Source organism: Ochotona princeps, chromosome 9 (genome assembly GCF_030435755.1).
Source record: "Ochotona princeps isolate mOchPri1 chromosome 9, mOchPri1.hap1, whole genome shotgun sequence".
Classification (NCBI taxonomy): Eukaryota; Metazoa; Chordata; class Mammalia; order Lagomorpha; family Ochotonidae; genus Ochotona; species Ochotona princeps.
Genome location: NC_080840.1, coordinates 78,206,168 through 78,229,737, shown reverse-complemented (window position 1 = coordinate 78,229,737; position 23,570 = coordinate 78,206,168). Strand labels below are relative to the sequence as shown.

Here is a 23,570-nt window from a genome sequence, read left to right as displayed (position 1 = left end):
AAAAATTAAGCAGGGCCTAGCACAGCAGATTAGTGGCTAAAGTCCTTGCCTGGCACGCACTAGAATACCATATGGGCTCCAGTGGGTATCCCGGCAGCCATGCTTCCCATCCAGCTCCCTACTTGTGGCCTGGGAAAATAGTTGAGGATGGTCCAAAGCCTTGGGACCCTGTCTGTACCCATGTAGGAGATCCAGAAGAGGCTCCTGGCTTCTGACTTTGGATCGGCACGGTTACAGCTGCTGCGGCTGCTTGGGGAGTGAATCAGTGGACAGAGGATCTTCCTCTCTGTCTTTCCTCCTCTCTGTATATCTAACTTTCCAACAAAAATAAAAATAAATCTTATAAAAAAATTAAACATACAACTCCCAAATGACCCAGCAATTGTATTCCTGGGCATCTGTTCTACAGAAATGAAGATGTTCACATAATAATCTGTACATTATTCACTACCGCTTTACTGATAAACATCCAACAGTGGTATCAACTCAGATGTCCTTCAACAAGCAAGTGGTTAAAGAATCCTTGAGACATGCATGCTATGGAATAATACTCATCTATAAACTACACACAATAACTTAGATGGATATTCAAAAAACTAACCTGAGAGAAGAGAAAACCAATTTTTTACATAAATGATTCCATTCATGTAACAGTTTGCAAACAGAAAGCTATGCAAGTAGAGAACAACTCAGAGGTTGTCAGAAGTCAAGGAGTCAAGATGGAGCAGGAAGAACATGAGTATGACATAAAAGGGTGACACAAGAGGCCCTCCGTGAACTGGAATATTCTATATCCTCTCTGGAGCTAATAATGATTGTGTGCATTAATGGGTTAGGAGTTGATGTTTTGATAATTAACATATCTGTCACCTCACAAAACCTACTATTTGTTTGTGGTAAGAACTTAAAATCTTCTCTTTTAGGTATTTTGAAACAAATAACACATTAGCGACTAGTGTCTTGTCTTAACTGAAATTTGCGCCCTTTGATCAACATCTCCCCTTTGCCTTTCATCACCCCCACTTCTAGCCTCTGCTAATCACCATTCTACTCTATACTTACATGAGTCTTTTAGATTCCACACGTAAGGTGGATAATGCAGGGTCTGTGTCTACACCAAGCTTACTTCATGAAACGTCCTATATCTAGACTGCTTGCCTTCTAATACTGCATTATAGTTTTGAAAGATGCTACCACTGGGGGAAACTGGGTAAAGTGTGTAATGACTGTTCTGCGTTATTTGTTACAACTGCATGTCAATCAACAAATATTTCAAAATACAAAGTTTAGGAGCAGGCCTGGTAGAACATCAGGTGAAACCGCTGCACGCAGCATCAGCATATCACATAGGTGCCAGTTCCAGTGCTGGCTGCTCTACTCCCAGTCGAGCTCCCTGGTCACAGCCTGGAAAAGCAGCTGGAGGCTGGCCCAAGCCCTTGGGCCGCTGCACACATGTGGGGGATGCAGAAGCTCCTGACCTTCAGCTTCAGACGAGCCCAGCGTTGGTCACTGCGGCTATCTTTGGAGTGATCTAGCAGATGGATGACCTCTCTCTCCCTCTCTCTTTGTAACTCTTTCAAATAAAATAAATGAATCTTAAAAAAAAAAAATACAACGTTTGGGCAGGCATTGTGGTGTAGCAGGGTAACTGCTGCTTGAGAACCACATTGGAATACTGGCCTAAGCTCCAACATCTCTGCTTTAGCTCTCAGCCACAGAACTGGGAAGCTAAAGAGAATGTCTCAAGTACTTGGTCCCTGCCATCCACCTGGAAAATCTGGATGCAGTTCCTGGCTCCTGACTTTGGTCTGGCCCAGCCACTACTGTTTATAGCCATTTGGGGAGGAATCAGGTGATGAACTAATCTCTCTCTTTGCCTTTCAAATGAATCTATTATAATTATAATTATTATTATTATTGGAAAGAAAGATCTTCCATCTGCTGGTTCACTCCCCAAGCGACTGCAACTGAGCCGATCCAAAGCCAGGAACCAGGAGCCTCTTCCAGGTCTCCCATGCAGGTGTAGGCTTCCAAGGTTTTGAACCATTCTTGACTGTTTCCCTAGGCCACAAGCAGGAAGCTGGATGGGAAGTGAAGCAGCCAGGATACAAACTGAATCCCATATACGAGTCGAGCGATTGCAAGGCAAGGAAAGATTCAGCCACTAGGTTACAGTACCAGGCCCCGAGCTGTGGTACATCAAGTTACACTGTTGTGTGGAATGCCTAGATCCCATATCAGAGTGCCAGCTGAAGTCCCAGCTGCTGTCTCAGGTCCAGTTTCCTGTTCTGCACAGTCTGGATAGGCAGGAGATGACGTCCCATGCACTTAGGATGCTACCATCCAAATGGGAGACCAAGATGGAGTTCCTGGCCCAATCCTGGCTATTAAAGCCATTTGGGAAGGGAATCAGCAAATAGATTTATCTTTGTGTCCTCCTCTGTGCCTGTCACTATTTTGAATAAATGAATAAGTAAAAAAGAAAAATGAGCACCTAATGTCACAGTCTTTCCTTTAACCGTAACACTGTTTTGAAAAACACTGAACAAAGTTAAAAAAAAAAAAACAAAAACCTGGGCCATTGCAGTTAGCTAATCTACTGTCTGTGGCAGCAGCTCTAGTCCCGGCTGCTCCGATTCTCCCATCCAGCTCCCTGCTTAAGACCTGGGAAGGCAGCAGATGATGGACCAAGTCCTTGGGTCCCTATACTGATGAGGGAGACCCACAAGAAACTCCCGGATTCCTGCTCCAGAATGGCTCAGCGCTGACCATTGTGACTGTTTAGGGAGTAACCCAGCAAAGTATGGAAGATCCCTCTCTTTCTTTCCTGTTCTCTGTAACTCTGCCCTTCCAAAAAACAAAAACTAAATAGTAGTCCTAAGTATGAATGCATGATGTGTACACAATGATGAATTAGTTGATGCATTTTCTCTCTTCCAGATGCCACAAAAGGCACAGGAGGAAAAACAAAGATGATCCCAAGGATTCTGTAATATTCTATTTCTTTTACATCAAAAAATTGACACAAGAAGGCAAAATATTATGTTTTGCTACATTAAGCACTTCTCTGTTCTTCAAATTTACGGACAGAATAGGAATGACGAAACAAGGCTGGGACACACAACAGAAAGAAGGCAACGCCTGCCCGCATGTCACTGTCTCATTTTAAGAAACCTTAGGTAACAAACACACATGTTCCCTGGAAGTTAAACAGTCACTCTGGCTGGCTGCTGGTGCAGGCTTGGAGGCACGTGGCCGACCTAGCCCGAGGACTTCAATCCCAGCTTTGGCTTAGGCCAGGAGCCAGGAGCCTCCTGAAGGCATTTGGGGGATGAAAAAGCAGACGGGAGATTCTCTCTGTTTCTCAAAGAATTTTACACAGGAAGGAAGGATAAAAAGTGAGGGAGGAAATGGAAAGAAAACAAAGGAAGCCAGAAAGGAACAAAGAAGGCCCAGACAATCCGGCCCTCAAGAGGAAAAGACAAACAAACAAATGAAACACCTTTCCAAAAAAAACCTTATACAAAGTTGATGGTTGGGGCCAGCATTTGGGGGCAATAGGTAAAGCCCATTGTCTACAACAACAGAATACCATACGGGCACAGAGCTGTGTCCTGGCTGCTCCACTTCCAATTCAGCTCCCTGAAAACTCACCTAAGACAGCCTAAGTCCTTAGGTCCTAATACCCACATGGGTGATCCAAATACAGGGTTTTTAAAAGATTTACTTTTAAAAAAAGATTATTCTTATTGCAAAGTCAGATATATAGAGAAGAGGAGAGACAGAGAGGAAGATCTTCTGTCCAATGATTCACTCCCCAAGTGGTCGCAATGACTGGAGCTGAGCCAATCCAAAGCCAGGAGCCAGGAGCCAGGAACCTCTTTCGGGTCTCCCACACAAGTGCAGGGTCCCAAGGCTTTGGGCCGTCCTCAACTGCTTTCCCAGGCCACAAGCAGGGAGCTGGATGAGCAGTAGGGCTGCTGGGATTAGAACCAGCACCCATATGGAATCCAGGCACATTCAAGGCGAGAATTCTAGCTGTTACGACGCTGGGCCCAAGATTTTTTTTTAATTTTATTTTATTATTATTTTTTCTTTTATTTTAGTAATCTTTATATAGTTGATTAGGGCACAAAGGGTCAAGGGCTACAGGAAATTGGGTAAGACCATTGTTTCAACATAAATACTATTATTTTTTTCTGTATCAGGATAAAGGAAGAGATAAGAGGAAAAAATTCCACCCAGCCTCCCACCCATCCCAGGTCCCCAACATGGGGCATGCTCCAAGGGTCCTGCTCATGCAGTTTTGATAGTTCAACAGTTCTGAATTGCTACCAATCTCGCCTCTCCAAGTGTGATGAACTCTCTTCAGAATCCACTGGTTGACGTAGTCGCTTCATGGTTGGGGTTCTGAGATCAGCATTTCAGTTGGAAGGATCCCCAGAGAAACCTCATCTGAGGTGATCCCAGGTCCGGCACAGTCTGTCACCCCAATCAGCTTATGCACATGCTGGTGGTTGCAACTGCGGGGTCAGTTCTGTATCTAGCCTCGTGTTTTATAAAACCCGACAGGTGCTGCAGTCCAGCCCAATCCTGCCCACTTCATACTTGGCCCTCATGCAAACCAGTGGGAGCTGCAGCCTAATTGGGGCGACTCCCCATAACCCCCACCAGGCTGCTCCTTATCCTGGTTCTCATGCTTGTTCAGTGTGTCCCACATCCCATTTAGCTCTCATATATGTCAATGGGCACTGAAGCCAAGTTCAACCCAACTTGCCTTATTATCCCGTCCACACATATACTGGTGGTGCTGTTCTGTCCAGCACCAATCCTGGTTCTCATACTCTCTCTCTTGGGAGTGGTAACCCAAGAGGGAGGTGCCCAGTATTTCCCTACTAAACCACTCCCACTCCCAGATTATGCGCTCTCCAGGTGTTCTGTGGTTTAACTTAACAAAATTAGCCCCCAGTGCTAGCCTCTGCCAGCTGATGCTGCGACAAAGCCCAACCAACCCTCACCAACACTAATTTATGCATACACCAGTAGGAACAATCAGCCCACCCTGGCTTTTTCCTGATCTAGCTCACATGAGACCCACAGGTGTTGTAGCCAGGCAGCCAGGAGGCAGAGCCTCATGCCCGACAGGCACACTGACTGTCCAAAGCCTAGGACTTGCTCACAGTGTGGCAATGGTGTGGCAATGGTGCCCATGGGCTGAGTCTCAAGCATTGGGTCCAACCTGGCCCAGATATCTTCCACAAGCAGGTCGCCACCACTGAGGAGGGTTGTTGTCACCTCAGCTGCCAAGGTCAAACTCCTCCTCCCTAGTTTCCTGCTGCCAGAGATGGTGGTTGCAGGGTGGGGCTAGAGGCCTTAATCCCATCCCAGGATTTCCTCATGGTATACTCACCACTGGGGGAGAAATCTCTCTCTCCGGCCTCCCGGAGCTAGGACTCTCTCACTGTGTGGCGATGATACCCATGGGCTGAGTCCCAGGCATTGGGTCCCACCTGGCCTGTGTATTCTCTGCAGGCAGGTTGCCACCACTACAGAGGGCTGCTGTCTCCTGAGCTGCCAAGGTCGAACTGATTTACTTATTTTTATTAGAAGAGGAGAGAGAAGGAGAGACAGAAAGATCTTCTGTTCACTGATTCACTCTCCCATGTGGTCACGACAGATCTGAGCCGATTAGGAACCAGGATCCAGGAGCTTCTTCTGGGTCCCAAAGCTTTGGGCTGTCCTCGACTGCTTTCCCAGGCCACAGGCAGGGAGCTGGATGGGAAGTGGGACTGCCAGGACAAGAATCGGCACCCATATGGGATCCTGGCACATACAAGGCAAGGATCTAGCCACTGAGCCATCACACCAGGCCCCAGTTTTAAGCTGTAGCTTTGGCCTTGCCCAGCCCTGGCCATTGTAGCAATCTGGGAGTACATCAGTACAGGAAAGATTTTTCTCTCTGTAACACAATTTCAAATAAATAAATCTTTAAAAAGAAACAGCTAATACTTGTTAAATAAGATTTTACAGTTATGTTTATATTTTAAAATTTAATTTTGTTTTATTCTTGATATAAGATGTTAAACCCTAAGACTAAAGCTTTATTTAGTTTTTAAAAGTTTATTTATTTATTTGAAGGCAGAGTTACAGAGTGAGAAGGACAGACAGAAGTGGAGGAGGGGGATGTTAAGTGGGCTCACACAAAAAGGCTTCAGTCCTGGCGACTCCATCTTTCACCCTGTTTCCTGCTAATAATCCATGTGGGAGAAACAGAAGGTGGTCCAAGTGCATGGGTCCCTACCACTCATGTACAAGATCTAGACCTCGGTCTGTCGCAAGCCCAGCCGTTAGTCATTTGGGGAAGGAACTAGCAGATAGAAGCTATCTCTTCTGCCTCTCAGACTCCCACACTATCACTCCCTCGCTCCCCTCCTTACTTCTTCCCTCTCCTGTAACTCTTTCAAATAAATAAATTAATTAAACATATATATTATTTATTTATTTATTTAAGTGAAATCTGGTGAAAAGTGAATACAGGAAAAAAAAAATCCCATAACTGAAGGAGTTTCCAGATTCATTAGTTTGAAGACATAAACTGTACGTCGTGATTGGAATGGCAAGATCAGCAGTAATACAGAACTGCTGAGCTATCGGAACCACGTGAGCAGGACCCTCGGAGCGTGCCCCACACTGGGGACCCCAGGATGGCAGGGAGGTCAGATGTGGCTTCTCTCCTTATCTCTCCCCTCCCCACAGATACAGGAAGGAAAAAAGAGAACATGAAAACAAAGGTCTCACCCACTTTCCTACATCCCTTGACCCTTTAACCCTAATCAAATACATAAAAATAATCAAAAATAAAGCTTGTACAATTAAAAAAAGAAAAAAAGAAACTGTACAAAACACAAACATGAAGCCATACCTTTCAGGCCTAAAGTCTGCAATTGAAACAGCTTTCCCAGCTCAAAAGGTAGAACTCGTAACAGGTTGTTATTTAAATGGAGCTCCCTGTTGATGTAAAAATTCCAGGATGTCACAAGATATATTAACCTTTAACTAAAATCAATATATTTTCTAGATATGAGCACCTATGAATGATAAAAATCTCCTTATCTAATATCTAGCAGTGCTTCTTCTACATGTGGTTTTAAATATAGAAATCAAACTTCCATAGACCAATACATCTGCAAACTACAGGAAAAAATGAATTTCTTAAAAATGAAACAAAGCAAAGAGAAAGCCGGCACACAAGCCCCAGTGTTGCTGTCTGCCCCACATGCTGACATGTACCGCACCCACCCCAAGGCCTTACCCCGGAGCACTGGCTAGTACACCTGGTGCCTCCCACTCACAGCAAGGAAACAGTGTGAGCTGTGCAAGAGAACGAACCACTCGGAAGAAATCACAACAGCTGCACAATTAACTCCATGCTAACTACGTCTCCAAAGTTACTGAAGAAAAACCAGCTACTTTAACTGCTAATGTAATGGTTATTGCTTCCTATTTAATTCTAAATGTATGACACAGTAAATTCTTCAATTAAATCCATCTTAGCAGATTAAAAACAGTCACAGTACATACTCAATCTGTAAGCCTAAAAAATACCAAGACTCTGGAAGCAACAGAACAAAACAATTTTCGTAAGTGAAACAACTTTCTTCTTACTGTGTGGCTAGTGCTAGAATGTGGCAGAAAAACCAAAGACAAGCAGGTAAAAGGATATGGAACAAGAAATGACATGCAATATTAGGGTTAACACAATAGCTGACATTTGGCTTTATATTTAATTTGGATAGATCTTATCTGCCTTATAAAACAAATCATTCATTAGAATACATTATGTACCACATAGAGTGTACAGTTTTGTTTTGTTTTTTTCATTATCTAAAACAGCCTAAGTTCAGGCTAGGAAGCTTACTCAAGATCAGAAAACTTACAAACGGCAATCAGGATTTAACTGATAGATAGTCTGTGCAACTCCAAATTCTACATACACTAAAGTCCTCCAAATTTAAGAACTAAACCTAACTGCAAAATGCTAACTAGCAAACTGAGAAGACACACTGTAGAAGCCTCTCTACTCCCCCATAAAAGGATTCCCAACAGAACAGTGACCTGTACCTCAACTGTGACACTAGAGGGACTCCGATGGAACAGTGACCTGTACCTCGACTGTATGATATTAATTTTCTATTTTTGCCTATACATGCAATGCCTTGAAACACTAGCAGAAAGTTAAACTTGTAACAGTTACTAAAGGCCTACACGACTGTGATAATATTGGGGGAAAAGCGGAGGGAGAAAAGGAAGGGTAAGGGAGGAATCCCTGTATCTACAAAACATGCCATGGTAAACATAATAACTACTAACAAGTAAATAACAAAAAGAACTACTCCTAGGACCCTTCAAATTCAAACTTTAATATTATGGTTTTACCAACTGGCAAGGTTGTCATTTAATTTGCCCAAAAAAACCTTTCCATGATGTATGTACTGATGCAATATACTTCTCTTCAAATGTTTTCAATGGCTACTCCAGTCTCCTAACCAACTACACTGTCTTTTGTTTAGGGAGTATAGAGATTGCAGCAGAAGAAGAATCTGCATACCTGAGTGACACCATGTTTCCGAGTTCTGCCGGTAAACTGCGGATTTTATTGGAGGACAGGTCCAGATACACCAGGTTGTGAAGCTTGGCAATGTCTGGAGGAATGCGGGACAGGGAATTGTCACTTAGATGCAAAGCTGTCAAGTGAGTTAGTGACCACAAGGATGAACTTAAACTTCTTACTTTTCCTGTAAGAGAAGAAAAAAAGGGGAGGAAGGGAAGAATTAAAGATTGTAACATGGTGTTTATATTTTGGTCACCTTATTAATGTAAGACTGACTTTTTGATAAGCAATTTAATGATGGAATTTGTCTAAAAATGTAGAAAGGGAAATCTTACTTATTCTAGAATAATTCACTGCTAGGATTAAGACATATGAGGGCTCTTCATAGAAAATACATATAAAGAAATGATGTATAAAGAAAAATGTATCATAAAAATCTGTGTGATTTCAAAAGCTTTTGCACCTAAACATCTTTTCATTTCACTTTCTGGTGAATCCTCATGTATCAATACTTAATACACTAATTTTGTTTGCACAAAATTTATCCATGAAAATGACCTCCAATATGATGGGTGCATAAATACTTAATAGTAATATATATATATCCAATATTATGAACATGATACGACTGATTTGCAAAAACAAATCAAACTCTAGGATTTCTGAGGCTGAAACAAGAATTTTGCTGAAACAGAAAACAAAAGATTTGCCTGAAAGAAAACAGAAAACAAAACACTGAAAACAGAAAACACAAGACACAAAACAGAAAACAAAATTGTCTCAGTTTAGTTGAATTCTAAGAACACAGTACCAGATAACTATATCAAGAACTATCTTATCTTACTAAAAATCTATAATGTATAAGTAAAAATTCTTGTCCCTAAACTTTTCAGATGTTGAACTAAAACCGCACAATAAAGCAACAGTACAAAAAGAATTCAGTGACTAAGAACAGAAGGATATAATCTTCCAGATAGGGCTGCAGCATGTGGACTCTGCCATCGGTATAGGGAGGAAGCTCCTGTTTTTGTCCTGTGTCAGCCTTGGCTGCTGCAGCCTCTCTATCTCTCCCTCTCTCTATGACTCTTTCATATAAATAAATGTTTTAAAAAATTAACACCAAGTATTAAAACAATATTGTTTCTAAGTAATTGCATTTGTTATGGGGAGCAGCCAGTGATAGCCAGCACCCATCGACAGTGGGCAAATGGAATGTGGCTGTGCCCCTACCCTCTGTCCTGAAGGTAGGGCCTAACTGCAATGAATGTTAACTCCATCCTTACCAAGCCCTCAGCCACTCTTCTACCACCTAGGTGTTCATTCCTGCCCACCTGGGACTCTCACCTATCACCTGAGAGGGGACCGTATGGTATCGTTGTGCAACCAATTCCCCACAAGCCCCTTTAAAGAAGTTCGCTCTCTTTCGGGTCAGGCGCTTCCGTGGCTCTGGCACCTCAACTCTTGGCTGACCCAGGACAGGTAATCCCCTGAGCATGGTCCCTGTGTACTGCTTAGATGGGACAATGGATACAGCAATGTTATTTCTGGTTTGTGTACTACCACGAGTTCCAGGAGAGGTGAGGCCTAGCAGTGACGGAATGTGGGCAGAAAAGCCAAGGAAAGGTGAATGTCTGTAGCTTTGTAAATGTGTCCAGGTTATTAATTGCATGTCTCTTAGGATAACTTTATTGTTGGGGAAGCTGGGACATAGATCTTCAGCTTAATGGATGGACTTAAGGGTAATGACCATTTGTTCCTCTTGGGTTTATGTTTGGTTGGACTATGGTTGGATTGCCATATGGACTTGTGATTTGCTATTTCTAGTGTGCTCTATTATCACCACGCTTGGTTAATAAAGACTCCTTAATAAACCTTAGACATGTCTGAAGTGATCTTGCTCACACCCCGTAACACAATCAACTAGTTATTGGACTACAAAAATATGTATTATCCATCAAGGTAAAACTGACAATAATTGGAACCCATTAAATAATTATCAGAAATGTAAACTAGAATAAAAATACAAAAAAAATAAATCAATTCCAGTCTAAGAGAATAATGGCATAGTAGATATATATTAAAATGACTTTATTGCATTCCAGTCAAGAGGACACAGGACAAACCACAGTAAACACAGAAACAACAGCACACTCACACCGAACTTCTAAAATAGAAAAACACGACGGGATTAGCAAAAGTACATACCACAGAAGATGAGCAAATTCAAAGGCATCAAAAGAAACTACACAAAATAAAAGAAAAAAGGCACTAGGGGCCAGTTTTGTGGAGACAGGGCTACGCTAACACCTGCAAAGCAGACATTCCAAAGGGACGCCAGTAGTCATCCTAGCTGATCCATTTCCAATCTAGCTCCTTGCTAATGCACCAAGAAAGCAGAGGAAGATGGCTCAAATCTTCGAGTCCCTGCACCCATGTGGGAGACCTGCAAGAAGTTCCTGGCTTTAGTCTGGCCCAGCAATAGCCACTGTGGTTTTTTGGGGAGTGAGACAGCGATTTGCTCGAAACTTGGTGAGTCATGATCCCAGGCAGGGGGAACGCCAGCGGAGCCTCAGCCAATCCAGAGGAGACAGAGTTAGAAAGATTGTTTTTTACCAGTATCCCCACAGAGATCTCCACAGCGATGGACCTTGGGAGGGCCGGAGGCCCCAGGGGTGGGCGAACCAGGCAGAGGTGGCCGCTAAGCAGCCCAAACCCCGCCCCCCCGAACTCGCTACCCAACAGAGCTGCATGGAGACAGCACAAACCTAATCAGTGCCCCCCCTCCCTCCACGGAATCTCCAGCAACCAAAACCTTGAGAGCGCTAAAGATCCCCGGGAGCACAGGGGCCACACAGAGATCGCCCTAAAAATGCTCGGTGGCAGTGGTGCCTGCGGAATGAACCCCAGAGCCCGCTCCCTGAGACAGCCGCAAAGGAGAGAGTCTGAACCTACTCAGCGGTACCCTCCCCCCAGGAATCTCCAGCGCCCAAAAATGTGAAGGTGCCAAAGGTACCCGTGAGCACAGGGGCCACACGGAGAGCGCCCTAAAAATGCTCAATGGAGGCAACACCAGCGGAAGGAACCCTAGACCCCGCTCCTCGATAGAACCATATGGAGAGAGTCCGAACGTACTCAGTGGTCCCCAGCAGAGTCTCAAGCGACCAAAACAGTGATGGCACCAAAGGTCCCCGTAAGCACATGGGCCATGTGGAGAGCGCCCTGAAACTGCTTGGCGGTGGTGGCTCCAGTGGAAGGAATCCCCAGCAGAGTCAGTGGGGGTGCCAGAGGGCTTAGCGGGCCATGGTACTGACAGGTAAAGCTAAAGCCCTTGGTGGCCTGACGCTGATTCATAAAGTCAGAACCCTTGGTGGTGGCAAAGACTAACCGAAAACCATGAGGGTGCCAAAGGGCCCAGTGGCAGTGGCAAACGTGAGCACCTGCTCCCTCCCAAGGGTACTCAGGCCTGAGACCTGCTGAGGGTCGTCCAGCGCCACAGCCAACAGACCGAAGGGGAGCCCAGCTATGGATGAGGTTTATACATCCAGGGGTAAACAAAGCTACCCAACCCCCCCACCCTCGCCTGTGGTCCCCAGCAGAGCACAGAGAACTATGCTTCTGTCTGCACACTAAGCAGCAGTACCTGGACCACACCTGCTCTAGGCTCCAGAAAAACAGCTGCAAAATGACCACTCGTACAATAGGAAATCATCACAACAAGGGAAGAGATAAACCAAATAGAAATCAAAAAACTACAAAATCAACGAATCAAAAAGCTGGGGTTTTTTTTCAGAAGATAAACAAAATAGACACTCCATTGGTCTGACTCACAAAGAAAAAACAAGAGAAAGTAAGAATTAATAGCATCGAGGATGAAAAAGGCAACATATCAACAGACACTGCAACCATTAAGAAAATAATTACAAGTTACTACAAAGAACTGTACTCCAACAAATCAGAAGACCACCAGGAAATGCAAAGGTTCTTGGACTCCCACCACTTACCAAAACTTAGCCCAGAGGCAACAGAAGACCTGCACAAACCCATAACCGAGACAGAGATTGATTCAGTGATTAAAGATCTCCCAACAAAGAAAAGCCCAAGCCCAGACGGTTTCACTTCAGAATTCTACAAAACATTCCAAACAGAGCTAACCCCAAGCCTCTTCAAAATCTTCATAAACAATACAAAAGGAAGCAACCCTTCCCAACTCATTCTATGAAGTCAACATCACCTTAATTCCAAAATTGGATAGAGAACTAACAGAGAAGGAAAACTACAGACGGATCTCCTTGATGAACATTGATGCTAAGATTCTCAACAAAATCCTAGCCAATAGAATTCAAAAACACATCAGACAGATCGTTCATCCAGACCAAGTAGGATTCATCCCTGGAATGCAGGGATGGTTCAACATACGGAAATCCATAAATGTGATACACCACATCCAAACACCTAAGAACAAAAATCAACAGATGTAGAAAAGCTTTAGACAAAATCCAACATCACTTCATGCTAAAAACTCTAAACAAGGTAGGCATAGTAGGAACAATCTATAACATAATCAAAGCAATATATGAAAAACCCAATGCCAGCATCATACTGAATGGAGAAAAACAGGAACCCTTTCCACTGAGATCTGGAACAAGACAAGGATGTCTGCTATCACCACTGTTATTCAACATAGTCCTAGAGGTACTCGCAGAGGACATAAGACAAGAAAAAGAAATCAAAGGAATTCAAATGGGAAATGAAGAAGTCAAGCTTTCATTATTCGCAGATGACATGATCCTTTACATAGAAGAACCAAGAGACTCAATACAGAGACTGCTAGAACTTATACGAGATTTTGGTAGAGTGGCAGGGTAAAAAATAAATGAACAAAAATCAACAGCCATAGTGTATGCAAACAGCCCCACGATGGAAAAAGATCTAACCAGCAAGGTACCATTCAAAATAAGAGAAAAAAAAATGCTATCTAGGAATTAACCTAACTAAAAATGTAGAAGACCTATTTGAAGAAAACTATAAAAAATTTAAAACAGAAATTGAAGAAGACCTCAAACAATGGAGAAACATCCCATGCTCCTGGATAGGTAAAATCAGTATCATCAAAATGTCCATACAACCAAAAGCAATATATACATTCAACGCAATCCCAATCAAATTACCCAAAACATTCTTCATTGAACTGGAAAAAATGATACAAGGGTTCATCTGGAATCACAAAAAAACCACGAATAGCTAGAACCATCCTGAAGAATTGTTAACAGGGGGAAATCACAATTCCCAGACCTCTGAAAATACTATAGGGCAGTGATCATCAAAACAGCCTGATACTGGCACAAAGATAGAGAGGAGGATTAATGGAGTAGATTAGGAGCAAGAGAAGGGAACCAACGCAGATACAGCCAAATAATCTTTGACAAAAACACAAATGACAATCCAAGCAAATGGGATGGTCTCTTCCATAAATGCTGTTGGGACAACTGGCTGATAGCCTGCAAAAGCAAAAGGACAGACCCACATCTTTCACCATACACTAAGATCAAATCTAAATGCATAAAAGATCTAAATCTACATCCAGAAACCCTCAACTTTTGGAAGAAAATGTTGGAAACACACTGCAAGATTTAGGTGTAGGCCCTGACTTCCTAAAAAAAAAAAAAACACCAAAAGCAATAGCAATCAAGTCCAAAATAAACAAATGGGACCACATCAAACTAAGAAGCCTTTGTACAGCAAAGGAAACAATCAACAAAGTAAAAAAGCAACCCGCAGAATGGGAGAAGATCTTTGCACACTACAGAGGTGATAGGGGGCTAATCTCCAAACTACACAAAGATCTCCAGAACAACCAAAACACCAAAACAAACAAACCACTCAAGAAATGGGCACAGGAAATGGGCAGACACTTCACAAAGGAACAAACCCAAATGGCAAACAAACATATGAAAAATGCTCAAGTTATCTGGCAATAAGAAAAATCAAAATTAAGATATCAATGGGGTACCACCTAACGCCAGTAAGAATGGCCAACTTCCAAAAAACCAACAACACTTGCTGTCGAGGATATGGGGAAAAGGGAACCCTACTCCACTGTTGGTGGGGCTGCAGGTTGGTACAGCCTCTATGGAAATCAGTATGGAGAACACTCAAACAACTGAAAATCTACATACCATATGATCCAGCAATAGCTCCTCTAGGAATATACCCAAAACACCTGTTACACCAGAAATCAACATGCACCCTTATGTTTATAGCAGCACAATCAATAATTGCAAAAACTTGGAAGCAACCGAAACGCCCATCAACAGAAGACTGAATAAGAAAGCTATGGTTCATTTACTCCATGGAATACTACTCAGTTATTAAAAAAATGACATGCAGTTCTTTGTGGCCAAATGGGCCCAACTGGAAACCATTATGCTAAGGGAAATGAGCCAATACCAAAAAGTTAGAGACCACAGGAAATTGGAGTGCCCTCATAGGCCAAGAACTCTGAGGTCATCCACTCCCTTTTGGATCTCCCACACAGGATGGAAGAAGCCCAGATCATCCCTCACAGGATCTAATGTCATCAAATAACAGCTGGGAGCCCTGAGTGGTCCTCAGAAACACAAGAACAGTATATCTCCTTCAGGACCGGGAGAGGAGCTTTCTCTGGTCTTAACTTAGTTCCAACATTGGATCCCCACCCTCTCTTGCAATGACCATCAGGGTCGCTCCGGAGCCCCCCCCCCTCCAAAAAAATCAGATTAGATAGACAGAGACCAATAAGGAAAGCTCAGAATAGACAAGAAATGGTCAGCCTGGACTCACATATAACTTACTAGTTAGGACACAAAGATTACTTACTCCTCACTAAAGTACTGAAGATTTCTCTGCACACCCCACCTAAAACTGTTCTGCGCCTCAATTGTTAACATATGCCTTGTTGGTTACAGTTATAAGCCTGTTTGGACTATCCTAAAACTCGCCCAGTTTAAATTATGCTTCAATACTATAAGCTGCTAAATATAAAAATGAAAATAGACATGAGACAGCTGAACAGTACCTTATATCCATTTTAGGATGTATAACAGCCAGTTGTGTATAAACTAAAATTGAAATGCCAATGAAGTAGTCACAGGATGTGGTTAAAAACTTGCATTTTCTAACATACTGGTCACTCTATACATGTCAATTAACTCCATAATGTTGTAAATTGTTGTTGATGTCATGTTATGGCTTTTCACTGGATGGGATGATATTCTGCCTACTCTACTTTCAGACCAGGGATGGTCTCCCAAGGAAACTGTTGAAGCTATCTGGACAATAAGAGGCTGGACTCTATGCATGGCACATGCTCGCAATGAAGGAATCATGACTGGATATGAACTGTGCTACTGCAACAATGTGGAGGAATCCACCATGGGGGGAGGGAAAAGGTGGGGCTGGGGGAATCCTAGAGCCTATGAAACCATATCATAAAATGATATTAAAAAATTACAAACAAATACAATATATACTCATATAAGTACTAAAAAGCAAGTCTCAAGTCAATGATCTACCTTAAGACCTAACAAAGATGTTAAAGTCAGAGTAACAAACATAAAGGATGTATATCTAAGAGCAGAGGTTGATGAAATATAAAATGATTGACCAAGACCAAAAGCTTATTCTCCAAGTACTAAAACTGATAAACTGTCAGCCAAACTAGAGGAAAAGAAGGAATTATATGAATCACTAGAATCTGGAATGAAAGGGAAGAAAAATCACAACATATTTTGCAACTATTAAAATGACAAGGATCATAGGTTATGTTTATGTATACAATGACTTTATTCATAATCCAGAAATAAGAAACAACCCAAATATTTTCCAACCAGGAAATGTATAAACATACAATGATACAATGCTGACAATAAAATGTTACTAAAAGAAAACTACTCACAACTTACATGAAATGCAAATATCTACATATTATACTTGATATTATACATATATATATACACACACACATATATATGACATTTCTGCAAAGACAAAGCTAGAAAGACAAAAACAACAGTGTCTGTCTAGGTTGTGGGTAGAAGAATTTGAGGGGACAATAGAACCGTTGTATTTACCTTAGCAGTAGTAAAACTGTGTCAAAATTCATACACTAAAAAGTGTAGAACTTAAACAAGAAACTTATAACCTTAGTAAGTGCAATATAAGATAATAAATATTTTTCAACATTTTATCAACAAATCTAACAAACTAGATAAACTAGGCGATTTCAGAGAAAGATACAAGCTAATAAAACACACTCAAGGGGGGAGAGTATTTTGGAGGGGTTGAAGAAATCCCAGAGCCTATGAAACTGTGTCATAAAATGAAATTTTTTAAAAAAAACACTCAAGAACAGATAATTTAACCCAGCTAACGACAACTGACTAGCTTGCCTTGTATCTAGGCAAGTTATTACACTGCTGGAAGAAAAAGTCCATAGTTGGTGGGCACTCTGAGCCTAGTTAACGCCAAATTTGTGTTAACTATACTAGTATGCCAGCAGTTACCTATTCTGTCTACAGCTGTTTCTTTTAAAAAGAAAATAATAATAATAATATGTGGAGAAGGCAGAGACACGCCACCTCAACCCCCCAGGCAGAGGGACTGCAGATCACCCCGGGGGGGGGGGAGGATCTGGTGATGCGTGGGAGTGGGAGCAGCTGAGAGCATGTTTGACAGGGAAAGACTTTGGGGGCTTCCATGGTCCAGGCCTATGCACTCATGGATAGGCAAGGGAGATGAGACCAGATAGTTTAGAAGGGAGAAACCAAAAGGCATATTTGGCTCAGGTGATGACTGAGCTAAAGGTCACCACTCAGCTGGGCGAGGCCGCAGCGCCCATTAGAACATGAGAGAACTGGATCTGGGAGCAGATTCTGTTGGGAAATTGTGGGTTCACCTCTGTGGACTGCAGCACTGCCAAGCAGGCGGGGGCGGGGGGTGATGGTGGTGATGATGGGTGAAGCCAGGCTAGATCACAGAACTTACCTGACACTTACGGACTTATGGGAGCTGGGGCTGGGAGGAGGCTGCCCTCACCCAGGCTGCAGCAACCACAGGCACATGCAAAGGCCAAGATGGACGGCAGACTCTGCCAAGCAGGGTTGCAGCCCCCGCAAGCACTTGTGAGGACTGGGGCTGGGGGCTGGCCTTGTAGGGGAACTCCCCTACTAGGCCCCAGGTCCTGGTGGGGAGCACAAAGCCAGGACCTGGGGCAAGCTAGGCCAGGCAAAGCTTCAGAAGTCATCAGCATCATCAGCATTTGTGTGGGCCAGGTCTAGGGGCAGGCCAGGCTGGGCCAGGCTGTAGCAATTGCTGGCATGCACAAGAGCCAGGACAGAGCGTGGGCTATGCTCCGCTGGGCTAAAATCACTTGGCAGATGGCCATAATCGTCAAGGTTTGGCCAGACTGAGGCCAGAAGTTTGTTCCAGGCCTCCCGTGTGGTAGCAGGGGTCATGTTCCAAAGCTTTGCCCAGGCCACTAGCAGTAAACTGCATGACAAGTAAAGCAACTAGAAAGTACAGCCTAAGGGATGCCAGTATTGCAGGTAGAGGCTCTGCCCACTTTGTCAACACCTGCCCTAAGCACTTCACATTTCAAATAAATTATTGATATTTTATTTGTTTTCCACTGAAGGTGGCAGTGACCTCAGAAGGAAACCAAGCCTCTGAATGGGAAAATACAAGTGTTATAAATCTGTGAGAGTTCATTTTAAAAATCTGAAGTTTGCTTCTCAAGTTTTCTCAGACAGGCAGATCATAATTCTAACTGCCAGAACAAGCTGGTATCTCTGCAGCGAGGAAGGGCAGAAGGCAATTAAGAAGGGAGCCGGAGGGGCTGAGGCACAGGGGTTTAAGCTGCTGCGTGCAATGCAGGCATCCCTTCTCAGAGCTTGGGCGTGGGTTGGGGTCCCAGCTGCTCCTTGCTAACATGCTCTCTGTCGTGTGGGAGACCAGGATGTAACTCTTGATTCCTAGCTTTACGCTGGCCTAGCCTAGCTGAGTCTTTTGGGGAGTAAGCTAGCAAATTAAGGATCTCTTTGCCTCTGTTACTCTACTTTTCAAATAAATAAATCTCTGAGAGAGGAAGGGGTCAGAAAGTTTATGAAGGGAGGAAAATACAGCATAACAAATCATGTGTAAGGGCTGGCATTGTGACATGGCGGCTTAAGCTACCAGCTGCAATGCCAGCAGCACATACATGTACACTTTCAACCCAGGTCCCTGGTAATGTGCCTGAGAAGGCAGCAGAGAACAGATCAACTGATGGGGTCCTTACATTCGTGTGGGAGACCGGGATGAAGCTTCCGCTCCCAGCCTTGGCCTGGCTCAGTCCTGACAGTTGGGACTATTTGGGAAATGTGAACCAGCAGATGGAAAAATCATTCCCTCTTTCTCTCCTTCCCTCTCTGTAACTCTGCTTTTCAGATAAATAACATAAATATTTTAAAAAAAATTTCCTTCTGCACAGGACAGAAGGAAAAAGTTCTGCAACTGCTAAATACCAAAACAACAGAAAATAGGAGAATTTTATAAGAGGAACTCAAGTCTGAATTAATATTTGTTAGGTTTGAATTAATCCAAATCTGAAACTTCTATACGGATAAAGCAGACACAAATACATATGGAAGCTGGAAGTCAAATCAAATCAATTCAGTCTATTTCACTGCCAACCACGCTGATATGAGGACAAATTCACAAAAAAATCAAAACCATTCCTGTTCTTGTGATTTTTTTATGAGTGCTACAAATAAAGACAAAAGAAAACCCAAGTAAAATAATTACCAATGGGAAAAAGAATAGATGCCAATAGGCAAGTCTCTTTAATACTGTGGCACAGTACTCAACTGTTGTATTTAGATCCAGCTCCCTGTCTATGTGCCTGGGAAAGCAGAAAGGATGGGCCTAGTCCTTGGGGCCCTGCACCCACGTGAGACTCAGAGCAGCTCCTGGCTCCTGGCTTCAGCCTGCTCAATCCCAGTTGCTATAACCATCTGAGATGTGAGCCTACAGACTTCTCAATCTTTAGTCTTTTCTCTTTCTATAACTCTGCCTTTCAAACAAATAAAACAAAAATTATAGTAAGAAATGGACAGCCATATGAAAAGAGTCCATTTTTAATCATGAAAGAAATACAATCTTAAGAAATAATCTTTTGTGGGCCTGGTATGATGTCTCAGTGGCTAAATCCTCACCTTGCAACTGCCAGGATCCCATACAGGCTACAGTTTGTGTCCTGGCTGCTCCACTTCCCATCCTGCTACCTGCTTGTGGCCAGGAAAAGCAGTAGAAGACGGCCCAAAGTCTTAGGACTCTGCACCCTGTGTGAGACCTGGAAACAGCTCCTGGGTTCAGATCGGCTCACTTCTGGCTGTTGTAGCCACTTGGGGAGTGAACCAGCAGATGGAAGATCTTTATTTCTGTATCTCCTTCTTTCTGTGACTCTGCCTTCCCAATGAAAATATATTTTAAAAAAGAAATAATATTTTCTATCTATATTAGCAGCAAAAAGGCAAAACTGAGAAAACAGATGCATTCATTATATGAAAAAAAACTCAAAGTTGAAGCCAAATGGTAATATTCACTAAATTTTTACATGAGCCCCTATGCTCCATAACAACTCCATAATTAGTATCATACTACGAAAATTCTTGTTCAAGTATGCCAAGATATGTGCGTTTGGTAGTTGGGAAAAATTACAAGCAACATAAATGATCCTTGGTGGAACATGAGTTCTGGTTCACTCATGATTTTCTGTAGTCATTCTCTTCTGGAATAAAGTAATTACGTATGCACTGTTGGCAGCTGCAGTTGAAGAGCTGCTCCTGGTCTAGTGAGCCACAGCCAGGACAGCAATGGAGAAACTGCCTCGGGCAGCGGTGTTTCTAGTCCTGCCCGAGCACAGGCCCCAGGGTCCTAACTTCTTAATGCATATTTAAGTAGGTAGTTTTCTATATATTCTCATTTCTCATCCCAAAGTATAAATCTTCTCTAAATTGTGGGTAAAATTATAGGTAATTTAATTCTGTACATGATAAATTCTATGTAACATAACATTACAGATTTAGAAATGTGATGTTTTTGGCCTCCAAGAGGCCAATTTTTGTGTAAATACTGGTGAAATCTGGGGCCAACGTGGTAGCATGAGGCTAATCCTCTGCCTGCAGTGTCAGCATCCCATATGGGAGCCTGCTTGTGTTCTGGATGCTCCACTTTCTATACAGCTTTGAGCCTACGATGGCCCTGCACCCACATGGGAGATCTGGAGGAGGCTCCTGACTCCTGGCTTTGACCTGGCCAGCAAACTGATTAGTGGATGGATCTTGCCCCATTTTTCTACCTGTTTTTCTATAATTCTTCCAAATAACTAAATAAATATGAAGAAAAAAAAAATCCAAGAAGCAAAAAGGCAAATTTCACCGAAGCAGAAATCACCATTTACAGCAAAAGAGAAATGAATTAAAACCAATCTAGAGGTGAAATGACGTAATTAGCATTAAGGATATTAAAAACTATAGCCGGACCGGTGAGCTAGCCTAGTGGTTAAAAGTCCTAAAAGCCTTGAATGTGCCAGGACCCCATACAGGCGCTGGCTCATGTCCTGGCAGTCCCACTTCCCATCCAGCTCCCTGCCTGTGGCCTGGGAAAGCAGTCCAGGACGGTCCAAAGCCTTAGGACCTTGCACCTGTGTGGGAGACGTGCAAGGTCCTGGTTTCTGGCTTTGGATCAACTTAGCTCCGGCCGTTGCGGCCACTTGGGGAGTGAATCATTGGATAGAAGATCTTCCTGTCTCTCTTCCTCTCTGCATATCTGACTTTCCAATATAAATAAATAAATAAATCTTTAAAAAAAAGCTATACCCATATCATTTAGGTTCAAAAAGGAAGGAAAATGTTAAGATTTTTAAAATCCTGTATTTAATTCCCAGTATCTCAGTGTTTAAAACCCACAATATTATTAGAGGAAATTGAATCCCAATGCATGTGAGGTAAGGATTTAGCCACTGAACCGTTAACACTGGGCCCAAAGATTTTACAACAGATTAGATACTCCAAATATATACATATACATACATACATATATATATATATATACAGTAAAATTGAAGGCACAGCACTAAAATGGTCAAAATTGACAAAATAGAGTAAGTTAAGCATCACACCAGTGAACTACAAGACAACATCAAATAGTCTAAAATACAAGTAATTATACTTTGGAAAGGGGCCAAGAAAGAAAAGGTGGAAAACTTGCATTCACAAAGGAATAAAAGGACATTGGAAATACTAAATAAATAATAATATAAATACATCTTAGCTAATGAAAAATACATGGCAATTCAAATATAACTATTTGGAACTCTCAAATATCAATGGCTCTAAGCAATGAGCACCAAGAGAAAGGAAAGACTTCAGATTTTAGTATTTCCTGAAGAAATGGCACATCGCCTGCTGTGGTTGGAATAAGGTCACCTGTACCCAAGGCTTCAGGTGTTGAAACTAAATCCATCCCCATTATGATGAATTAAAGTGGAAACTTAATCCAGCTAAGGAATTTAGAGGTGAGGTCTCTAGGAGGTGTCTAGGGCTAAGTAAGGTCCTGGGGTTGGGGTGGACGCAGAGCCCTAGGATTAAATACTGGTGGCTTTGAAAATGGACGGAGACAAGTTCATGGATACAGATATGTGCTCCATGTGCTGACTATTTAAACTCAAGAAAATCAAGGACAGTCAGGTAGAAGAGAAAAAAAAAATTTCTTCTATACTACTCCAGAAGGCAAAAGTCAAAACAGTCTGAAAAAAAAAATTTAGGGGAGCATATCATGAACATAAAACTTACTTAGCACTGCTTCCAAAGAAACAACCATGCCCCCCTTCACAACTTCTGAAATATGCAATACAAGGCTGGACGCCCACTGGCAGGGATATCTAGGGAAACACATCCTTAGTTGATCAAGGGGCTCATTTATGCCAAGACTGTCTAAAACACAGGAAGGAATCTTGAAGATCTGCTTCAAGCTCAAGGTTTTGTGCTCCAGGGGCTCGAGCTGTGACACAACAGGTTAACTCACTACCTGTGTTGCCAGCACCCCATAAAAGCACTCCTCCACAGGACAACCATTATGGCAGTAGAGCCACTGCTCTGCAAACCCAGCACCCCACATGGACACTGATCCCACCTCCTGACAGTGCTCATGGGAAAGCAGCGGAAGATGACCCAAGATCAAGAAGGAATTCCAGGCTCCTGGTTCCAGCCTGGCCCAGCTGCAGCCACTGATAGCAAACCAGTACATGTTCCCTCTTTCTGTAATTCTTTCAAATAAATAAAACTTAAAAGCAAATTCAGTGGGAAAAAACCCACAAAAATAAGTAAAACAAAGATTTTGTATTTCTGAATAAGGCTGTATTCAGACTCTGAAGAGTGAATTAAGAAAAAGAACAAAGAACCTATCCCAAAACTTCATATACAAATACCCATTTCCTACTCCACTGGAAATCAATTCGTTCATAACAAGGAAGAACAATTCTACTTTGAGAATTTACTGTCAGATAATTCAAGACTGGAACAAGCCTCTGAGCACTAGGTATTTTACCTGTGGTGCTTTCATTTCATTTTATCAGAGGAAACACAGAGAATAAGCAATGAGTAAGTTTGAAACTTTAACTCATGTTCTTTTCCACTGAGCCTTCCTGATTCTAAAATGAATCACCATTTATAAAACACATCATTACTGTTTTGTGCATTGGCATTAGAACATTTAATTTCCTATCTTATTTTAACCTACATATAATAAATTCATGTGTTCATGCCTTACCACTTATTTCAAGCTCTGCCCAATGTGATTTCTTTCCATTTGCTACTTCCTCAGAGGACATAATTGTGTACATCCTCCGAGGGTCAGGGGGCTCGTATTTTTCTTTGGGCATGCC

General features: G+C 42.6%; 1 protein-coding gene across 2 annotated transcripts in view; it reads right to left on the bottom strand.

The window, feature by feature from the left end:
- CNOT6 (CCR4-NOT transcription complex subunit 6) overlaps nt 1-23,570 on the bottom strand; it is a 77,450-nt gene that overhangs the window by 29,980 nt on the left and 23,900 nt on the right. For both annotated transcript variants that reach the window (XM_058668866.1, XM_058668865.1), the window contains exons 2-4: nt 23,456-23,569; nt 8,609-8,795; nt 6,923-7,008 (exon numbers count right to left, since the gene is read on the bottom strand). In XM_058668866.1, the coding sequence (XP_058524849.1) occupies nt 6,923-7,008; nt 8,609-8,795; nt 23,456-23,567 (385 nt within the window). In that variant the 5' untranslated portion in view covers nt 23,568-23,569. The remainder of the gene's footprint in view (nt 1-6,922; nt 7,009-8,608; nt 8,796-23,455; nt 23,570) is intronic.